The following is a 10415-nucleotide window of genomic DNA, read 5'->3' on the forward strand; positions in this document are numbered from 1 at the left end:
AGAACCCATTATAATCAATGATACTTTCTACCATGGAAGCGTCCGTTGCGGTAAACAGATCTCCCATTCTATTTTGTGCTGGCGCTACTATTGCCAACAACACAAATAAATGGTTTAGAAAGTTCGTGTCGACGTGTCCGGTGTAGACAGCCTCAAGCCGTTGCATCACGTCAATGGACGTGCCCGATGTAGACAATGTTTCAGCACCATAAACTATCAAACAGTCATGACATTTGAAATATTCAGGAATGGAACGGTTTACTTAGGTTTTTGATCGGGTCCAATAGTGTTTTTAACTGCCTTAACCTTCAATGTCAATTCTTTTGCAAAGCTTGAATCGTTTTATGACAAGTTCACAAGCAATCCACACTGAAATATGCTGAAGACACATTCACATGAAGCACATTGATAGTCCAAAGCACAACGAAGACGCACTCATCCAGTTTCCAGTATCATCATGGACTGAGGTGCACATCACCAGAAACGCAGCAAAATGGTTAAAGACGTCCACAATGTTAAAATACTCCAACAATTAAAAATAGCACAGATGGGCGAAAAAACAGTATGTTGAGCAGTTTGTGCACACAAAAACAATTGGCAGCAGCTGAATGTAACCAAATGGCTTAAAACGGAGTTGTAATTTGACACGCATCTTTTAAAAGCGACGCCAGATACATGACAACAGTCAAAGACGTCTGTGTAGTCCATGTTTATATACAAAAATAATTCTCTCTCTGTGCATTTACGAACTGAGCCCCAGGGCCAGTGGGTGGGGCCAAGGGTGCGATGATGTAAAGTAGGTGTTGATGTTGTTGCTGTAGAGGAATTCATGAATTGAGTAGCCCTAGTGACGTAGGGAAGTCGCGGAAGTAGAGAACGAGGTGTTTTGGCAGCTTGGTTTCATTAAATGCTTTTATTGCATTGGGGATTAAGTTTTGAGTTCTGAAATTTACAGTAGGTTTTTATAGTAGAAAGACCTCTTATATGTCAAAATAAAGGAAAATCTGATTCCTCATGACATGACCCTTTAAGCTTGATTACACTTCCTAGTGCCATCGATCACTTTGTGCATGCGTCAATCACTTAGAAATGTAGTCAAGCTTGAAATCGTGATCGTGCCTAGAGACTGCAATGGCAAGATGTACAGTGAAAAAGGAGTTACATTTTGGTCTGTCCTTACTAGATTAGATTAGATCGCTTCAAAAGACATGGATTAAACCACAGGACTTTTATGATCCCTTTGAGCTTCAAAGATTTGGTCATCATACACTTGCATTGTTTGGACCTACAGAGCCAAGATCTTCCTCTAAAAATCTTTGTGTTTTGCAGAAGAAATTCTGCATACACATCTGGGATTGCATGAGGGTGAGTAAATAAGAGAATTTTTGGGTGAACTATCCCTTTTAGTCATTGATAAAAGGCCTGATTTCAGGTACAGCAAAAATAGAGACGGCATCCAAAGTCAATTTTGTTTTTATTGTAAAAAGAGAATTATGCAATACTTTAATTTCCATTCTTTTCAGTTAGGATGATTAGTGCAAGTTCAAACATTAGTATTGTTTGTCTTTACTCAAAGTTTACAGTACCTGTTATTCCACATTGTAAAATAACATGTACTGTAAACTTGTTTGTACTTCACATTCCTAATTGACGAATAAATTAGCATCTGCTGCATATCACAAAACACTGTTAACCATACATTAACTTAAATAACTTATAAGAAAGTTATTTAAACAGTGGACAAGCCATCACAACTAATATTTCACATGTGAGATGAGGTGGTAGCAGAAAGAATTTCAAATCAAAACAAGTCTATCACATCTCAAATGCATCTGAAAAATTATTTTGTCATTTTAAGAACCCGTTAATAATTTCGATGAACTTTTTTCACTGAGGATGTGACAAAAATAAATGAATGTGAAAATGTATAGATCGAAAAGATTTAAACATAAGTGTACATACAGCTCAAGGAATGAAAATGTTACTGGGATGTCCTTAACAGCTGGTCTAGGTAGCATACCATACAAATAAAGACATGCAAATCTACGTGGCGTTAACATTACATCTCAAACCTCAAGCTAGATCTATAAACAAAATGAACCTCAACTGACAAACATGATCACACAAGAAGTCTGCATGTTTTTTCCCGAGAATGCAAATAAAATAGCAAATGGCACAGAAAGAATACAAACTTGCAACAACAAAGTTTTGGTTGGTTGTGAAGATGGGATGAAAAATTAAGTTCTTCCTTAATATCTTTATATTAGTATCTCTTATTTACATACTGCATGTTAACGGTGTACAGCAAGATTTGATATTAATGATGCACATGACATGCCTGAATTAGAAGTCAAATAAATACTGTACACATAAGCATGTCTATTGCAGAATAAAGTGCAATTGACACAGGCCTCTTCATATTTGGTTGAACAACAAAAAACATCCTGGATGAATCAAAACTGTCAACCGGTCTCTTCGGAGTTTGTCAGCAGAAAAGTCAAATTTAACTGTCCATTTCAGAGTTTGACAGAATGGCACATAAAACAATGCAACCCCAGTCAGTTTCTTTTAATGTCTTTTGAGTCTGTGAGTTGCTTAAGCGGGAGGAGTGTTACTGATTAGTGACACGTGAAAGCTGTACATCAAACAAGGAAACGCTCCAACGCAAGGCGATCCAAGGTCAGTTCATGCTGCACTCCACAAATTAATTGAGAAATAAATAAACACATTTCAAAAGTGCTTCTCATACAAGGGATTTCGAACCAGCATGGGCCGACTTCTCCGCCCATTGTATGCATTACCCTCTCCTGTTGAGGGACTCCAGCTCTCTCTCAGTGCCCTGGATACTGGGGAGGGGAGTATGGCGGAGGAGCTGAAAACACAACAAAAAAGCTCAAGGAGCGGTCTGTAATAACCACAACAAACCACTATTGTACAAGAAATAACGCCTTTGAACAATGCTTTCATTAATCCCTGCCGTTATTTTCTCACTGTGTTTTCAAACTGTAACTTGGGGGTTGGCAACCTTTGGTAAGCATATCAACATTGTCTTGCGGAAGGGTAGTCATGGACATGCCTAGAGAAGAATACTGAGTTTATTTACTTTAGCATATTTTTATTATACTGTAACTTCATATTTAATTTTAGAAAGATATATTAAAAGTCCTTTATTTCTGTGTGCAGCAATCGTTCCTCCTGGTCATGCAGTCTTAGTTACAAGTTGTACGGGAAGTCAAAAGTGGGAAGAAACTGCATTGAAGGCGACACGGAGACCAGTTTCCGCCAATTTGGACAACAGCGATAAGTTGGGGAGAGTGGGGTAAGATGAGCTGATTTGTTGTCTCTTATACTAGGAAAAATTAGACAGAGGTGAAATGAATAGATCTACCTTATTTCAAGGTGTCTGCTATCACTTGATATTATAAAAATGAAGCCTGTGACACAAGCCAACAAACATCCACTAGGTCCCATGTGCTTCACCTCTTCACTGCCAGATAGAAATGATGGATACTTCCGGATTACAAAGTCACGTGACTAAAAATATGTACAGTTGCCTAGATACACGGGGTGGGTCAACTTACCCACAGGCTAATCTTACCCCACTCTCCCCTAAACCACAAAACATTCCCAACTCATTTGAATATGACCCAAAAAAAAAAAAAAAAAAAAAAAAAAAAAATGGCTTTCCATTTTGTAGGTCATGTCTATATGCATCTCACACTTTCTGCTTTTTTGTTGGTTTTTGCGCTTTAAATAATACTTTGCAAATGAGAAAATGTTACTGCAAGCAGTAGCCTAATTGAGGTGAGGAGACTGTTCATAAAGTAATTAACAAGAACAATGTGATAAAAAGGTTGCTGACAATTGCCGTAATTTACTTTGAGTTCATTCTTAGGTATAAAAAAACACCTTTTTCACTAGTTAAGTACAGTATATTTTAGAATTATTTTCCAGTTGTGTTCAACTTAACGGACTCATCCACTCTTTATTTAACCTTACTCTTGGGAAAATGTATGTATTTCTTTTCAAGTAGTGTTAACAGTGACAGTTATTACATTATATTTCAATATTTTTGGACAAAATCTAGAGTGGATGCTATGTCATGAACACTTAGCATGACAATTGAAGTTTGCATGATTGTAAGTTTGTGCATTTACGATTCCTAATAAAGGTCACAAAATAAAGATTCTTTTTTTTATGCATAATCATGTCACAAATTAATAAATTTCTGTTGCTATATCATATCTATCACAAAACAGTGGCACAAATATGGAAACTTGAGACTCAGATCTTTCCAACGATATATAGTTTGTCAAGATTATAATAGGATTAGATTGTAAAATAGTGCAGTAAATGACAGTTAACAGGTAAAAATGAATAGTTCACATAAATGACAATGATAAATGACTTAAATTTCAGGTTGTTTCTGACCAAAATCTATCGTATACTTTCAGAAGACTTGGAATATGACACACCAAGTCGTATAGACTACTTTTATGATCCTTTTGAGTGCTTTTTCACTAACAAATGCAATTATATCAAGAAAAGGGACAGTGATATTCAATCAATCTTTTTTTCTTTTTGTGTTCCACATAAAAAAAAACCATACAGGTTTGAAAGAACAAGGGTGAGTTAATTATGACAGTATTTTCATTTTTAGGTGAACTATTCCTTTAAGCAGTGTTAAGATTCCCTCTGTCATTATATGCAAATTGGAAGGATTTTGTGTCACTTATACTATGTGATCTCAGAGGCCATTTGTCTACCTGCTTGACTGTATCCTGCATCAGGTGGATGAGGAGGATAAGGACCCTGGGGTATCATAGGATATTGGTGAGGGACACCAGGATACTGCGGCACCAATGGATATCCAGGGTACTCAGGGTATCCTATGGGCTTCCCATAAGCATCATACATGGGCTCTACCGGATAGCTGGCCATTGGAATGTGTTGGGCTGAAATTGAGATTTGTGTTTTTTTTTTTTTTTTTTCATCTTTTCCCATCATAGATGTAGTGTTGTTCATGCATGCATCTTTTATAGGCAAGTATTTTGAAAAACTAACCATGGCATTTTATTTCTCTCAAGAATAGTCAGTGAATCCCAATAAGAAGCTGTATGTTAAACAATGCAATAGTAATACATTTATTTGTATATTTAATTCATTCAAATGTATTTGTAAACATATTTAACCAAATGTAGTAAATGCCACATTCAGTAAATGCAGGATGAACTGGGAGGAAAAATACTGCTTGTTTGTTTACCTTCATAAGGAGTTCTACCGCGTTGCTGGTGGCGCTGGTACAGGTAACAACAGGAACACATGAAGCAACAGACCATGGTTGCTATAGCAGCCACGAAGAGGAAGATGGATGAAGCAATGCCAGCTATAGTGGAGGGGCTGAAAGAGGTAGGGCAGGAACCCACTGGTTTTGAACAATCTGAAATTCCTTCATAATGAAGAGGTTCACTTATTGAAAAATCTTTATGACAAGGTGGTGTGTAATCATATGTACCTTAGATGGAACAGCATGCAGCGTTTCTGTCCTGCCTCGGTGATCATCTTAAAGCCATCCAGGCAGCAGTACCGGCGATGACAGTTCCCACAGCAGAAGGTTATGAGTGGGCAGTCAAAACCATTGTGCCAGGTGCCATTTTTGTCCACATACCATAAGCAGTCCTCATTTGCACTCGCTGAATACAAAAGAAAAATAAACACTAATGCGTTTTTTACTTGTACTTTTTAAAAAAAATATATCTATTAGGAAAAAAAAAAAAGACTCTAAAAGTGTAGACGAATCCTACAAAATGATGCTGAAGGAAACATAGAAGTTAACATTTAAATAGGTGTTTTTCTGGCTCATAATAAAATATATGTGAACCCTCAAAAGAACCAATTCTGCCACTACAGTAATGTGAAAAATTACTTGCCCATTCCTGATTTCTTCTATTTTTTTGTATTTTTCATACTACATTGTTTTAGATCTTCAAACGAAATAACATAAAACAAAGGCATCCTGAGTAAACACAAAATAGTTTTCAAATATTAAAAAAAAAACAATAATTTTTATTGAAGTAAAAGTTACCGAACACCTATTTTGCCCATGTGAAAAACGAACTGCCCCCTTAAACTTAATAACTGGTTGTGCCACCTTTAGCAGCAACAACTGCAACCAAACGTTTCCGATAACTGGCGATCAGTCTTTCACAACGCTGTGCTGGAATTTTGGCCCACTCTTCTGTGCAGAACTGCTTTAGTTCAGCCACATTGGAGGGTTTGATCATGAACTGCCCGTTTAAGGTCCTGCCACAGCATCTCAATTGAGTTCAAGACAGGACTTTGACTAGGCCACTCCAAAACTTTAATTTAGCTTCTTTTGAGCCATTCAGAGGTGGACTTACTCCTATGCTTTAGATCATTGTCTTGCTGCATAATCCAGTTGCGCTTGAGCTTCACGGACTGATGACCGGACATTCTCCTTCAGGATTTTCAGGTAGAGAGCAGAATTCATGTTTCCCTCAATTATTGCAAGTCTCCCTGACCCTGAAGCAGCAAAGCATCCCCACACCATCACACTACCACCACCATGCTTGACCGTAGGTACGATGATCTTTTTGTGGAATTCTGTGTTTGATTTACGCCAGATGTAACGGCAGCCCTGTCTTCCAAACAGTTCCTCTTTCGACACATCAGTCCACAGAACATTCTCCCAAAAGGTTTGAGGATCATCAAGGTGTGTTTTGGCAAAATCTTCTGGGTTAGCAGTGGTTTTCGCCTCACCACTCTTCCATGGATGGCATTTTTGGTGTGTCTTTCTGAGAGTGGAGACATGAACAGTGACATTTATTGATGCGAGAGTCCTGCAGTTCCTTGGATGTCGTTCTTGGCTTTTTTGTGGCTTCCTGGATGATTCGTTGCTGTGCTCTTGGAGGAATTTTGGAAGGTTGGCCACTTCTGGGAAGGTTCACTACTGTGCCAAGTGTTCTCCATTTGGATATAATGGCTCTCACTGTGGTCCTTTGGAGTCCCAGAGCCTTTGAAATAGCTTTATAATCCTTCCCAGACCGATGTATTTCAATCACGTTTTTCATCGTCGTCATTTCTGGAATTTCTTTCAACCTTGGCATAGTGTGCAACTGGGTGAGACCTTTTAGCCAGCTTCATGCCGCTGAGAAAGTTCTATTTAGGTGTTGATTTGATTGAACAGGGCAGGCAGTAATCAGGCCTGGGTGTGTCTAGTCTAGCTGAACCCCATTATGAATGCAGTTTCATAGATTTAGTAACTAAGGGGGCAAATACTTTTTCACACAGGCCCAGTTGGTATTGGATAACTTTTTTACTTCAATAAATAACATTATTTTTTAAAAACTGTATTTTGTGTTTACTCAGATTGCCTTTGTTTAATGTTAGATTTTGTTTGAATTTGTGAAATAATTTATTATGAGATATACACAAAACAATAAATCAGGATGGGGGCAAATCATTTTTCACAGCACTGTATGTCCTGCTGAAGACCTCACAGAAACTTTTTGAACAGGCAAAAACTGTTGTGAATAGAATTTGTTAAAAGCTGTTTTCAAAACTTCTTTTGTAAGTACCTTAACTTTTATGTAACTTTTCCAGGTTCAATAAAGTTGCAAAATTGAGGGACTTGACATGACATATAATTAGTAATAAATAAAAACATAATTTGTTAGTACACAATAAACTGATAAATATATATTATTTAAAATATGAATAGGCTCTACTAAACACACATAAAATAGACAGGAGGTAGAATGAATGCACAAGTCTGTGTAAGTTGAGAATGAACACTAAACACTGACTTTACCACATAAATACTGTACTCAAGTGCCTCTAAGAAAGCCAAGAAATTTCTTACCTTAATTGAGAATAATATTATAAAACATCTCAAAATTCAGTTCAGAATAAATGGCACCTTTGCTTATATCTTTAATAGTTCAAATGTAGGTCAGTTAACCACCTGCTTCAAGGTCTCAATTCTTGGATGAGATTTCAGTTACTGGTTCTGCAGTGAATGACCTACCTGAACCTACACAGAATGCAGAAGACAACAAATGCAGCCTTATGTGAACTTCTGAGAGGTTTGAGAGCTGTTGCTAAAATCTAAGGGTTGTAGCCACAGCGTATATAAATTACATTAGAGAGACATTAAAGGAATATTCCAGGTTCAGCAGCTGACAGCACTTGTAGCATAATCTTGATTACAAATAATAATAATTTCGACCTGCCCCTTCTTCAAATAAATAATTAAATAAATAAATCGAGGTTTCAGTGAGGTACTTGCAATGGAAGTGAATGGGGCCAATTTTTTGAGCGTTTAAAAGGCAGAAATGTGAAGCTCCTAATTTTATAAAATCACTTACATTAATGATTCTGTTAAAACTTGTGTATTATTTGAGCTATAGGTTTTAAATCGTCGTTTTTACGGCCGTTTAATGTTTAACGACGTTATGTCTTCATGCAACGAAATTGTAAATTTGGATAACCTCATACAGGCATTGTTAGTAAGTGATTTTATCACACTAAAATCATGTTAACACATATTGTTTACGTCGTGCGGCTATACTTTTAAAACAGTCAGTGATTTATCACGTTTACGGATTGGCCCCATTCGCTTCCATTGTAAGTGTCTCACTGATTTTTCTGCCTTTTTTAAGGAGCAAGGTAATCAAAATGATGCCTCAAATGCTGTTATTATTGCAGAAATATTCCTGTTAATGACAGTACTTATAAACAGGCACATATGCAAAATAAAACATTGTAGGCAAATGTTTGCACTCATACTAATACAATATTATAGACATACGGCAATAAAATGAGCGAATCCCTTTCTCGTGTGCATTATTTCTCATGCCTCCTAACAAGGCCTATCGTGAAACTAGAGCAATATCGTCTTACCCTGCCAAGCCGAGAAAACAACATATAGGACCGGAATAATCACGGCGTAGAGGGACATCCTGCTTCCAGAACACTATCCGTTATGTCAGACGAAAAACGGTTACATTTGCATGGTCTTAAAATATAACTTTAAATGATCAGATCTGCCACGTCTCGCAGAGCACAGTAATCAAGCGGCTTCATGATCAACACGCCATCCGTGTCGAATAAACACATCGCTCGTGACGCTGCACGCCGGGAGGTCGCATGAGCTCGGACGCCAAATATTCAGTACTACCCTCCTCATGGAGTAAAATAAATTAGCCTAATTTCATTTCCCTAACATAAGCGTCCGCTTCATATGCTAAATTAGGCAGGGAAACTGAAGGTTTGCTATCCCTGCTGTAACTGAATGGAAGTATAAATCAAGCAGATGCTTTCGAGAGAAATTCCATCAGAAAGATTGAGCTTGTGGCAGTGCCTCTCATATCAATACATCCATTCACATTTTATAGAGCCTGAACAATATCATTTATGTAAAGAGCATGTTTAGATTACGTACAGCGAATGTGATTACCTCCTAATCTAGAAATGTGTCTAAATGTTGTGATAGTTACATTTTGGGTTTCCATGCTCTTTGCCCTGTTTTACTGAATGTTCCCCATCTTTGCCATTTCACCCTAATCCCATTTCAGTTTTGGTCATTTCTAAAATAAATAAATACATTTATAATGACTATTCTAATTCAGTGTTGGTCAGCTTTTAACCAAATGTTTTGCGGTGGTAACTCTGGATATATGAACTTTTCTTTAACAAACTACACAATTTTATCACCTTTGCTGTTGTTTGTAATGTTTATTGTGTATTCATAGTCAGTTCAATTCTGTAATCCTAACCACTTGGATTATAATGTTGGTGTTGTCCTCTAGTACAGGGGTTTTCACATGTTTGGAATCCAAGGACCCCCCCCCCCCAAATATACTGATCCTTTTGCAAGGGACCCTCTTCCTAAAATAAAAAAGGCTGCTGTCTATTTCACATATAAAGAAATGTATGTGTGAGAAAAATTGCAAGTGTGATAAGACAACATGCTTTGTGAAAAATTCAATTATTAGCTTTTATATTGTCATTATACTCAAATCATGAGAAATTATTAAAATATTATCTGGAAAATATTTAAAAGGATAGTTCACCCCAAAATGAAGATTTTCTCATTTACTCACCCTCATGTCATCCCATATGTGTATGATTTTCTTTCTTCTTCAGAACACAATTTAAGATATTTAGAATAATATCTCAGCTCTGTAGGTCCATACAATGGAAGTGAATGTTGATCAGACTCCAAAAATCACATAAAGTAAACAGAAATAATCCATATGACTCCAGTGGTTAAATCCATATCTTCACAAGCAATATAATCGGTGTGGGTGAGAAACAGAACAATATTTAAGTCATTTTCCCTCTCTCTAAATCTCCATGTTTTCTTTCTCATCTGAAAGTCACGTGTGGTGCCT

The 10415-nt window shown here is 37.0% G+C and overlaps 1 protein-coding gene across 1 annotated transcript; it reads right to left on the reverse strand.

Annotated features, from left to right (window-relative positions):
- Positions 1 to 1457: 1457 nt before the first annotated feature.
- On the reverse strand, positions 1458 to 9425 carry LOC127428222 (protein shisa-4-like). Its single transcript, XM_051676421.1, has 5 exons — positions 8923 to 9425; positions 5516 to 5693; positions 5264 to 5400; positions 4767 to 4955; positions 1458 to 2872 (listed from the first exon to the last, which is right to left on the reverse strand). Exons 1-5 carry the CDS (start codon positions 8978 to 8980, stop codon positions 2832 to 2834), a joined length of 603 nt encoding a protein of 200 aa, XP_051532381.1. The 5' UTR covers positions 8981 to 9425; the 3' UTR covers positions 1458 to 2831.
- Between the last annotated feature and the right edge of the window lie 990 nt (positions 9426 to 10415).

Source organism: Myxocyprinus asiaticus, chromosome 37 (genome assembly GCF_019703515.2).
Source record: "Myxocyprinus asiaticus isolate MX2 ecotype Aquarium Trade chromosome 37, UBuf_Myxa_2, whole genome shotgun sequence".
NCBI lineage: Eukaryota > Metazoa > Chordata > Actinopteri > Cypriniformes > Catostomidae > Myxocyprinus > Myxocyprinus asiaticus.

Excerpts from the sequence above, each read along its gene's own strand:
- LOC127428222 (XM_051676421.1), bottom strand. The coding sequence starts at position 8,980 with ATGTCCCTCTACGCCGTGATTATTCCGGTCCTATATGTTGTTTTCTCG. Across the intron at positions 5,401-5,515 it reads TGCATGCTGTTCCATCTAAG|CCCCTCCACTATAGCTGGCA; the intron begins GTACATATGATT and ends TACCTCTTTCAG. Across the intron at positions 2,873-4,766 it reads TGCAGGATACAGTCAAGCAG|CTCCTCCGCCATACTCCCCT; the intron begins GTAGACAAATGG and ends TTGTGTTTTCAG.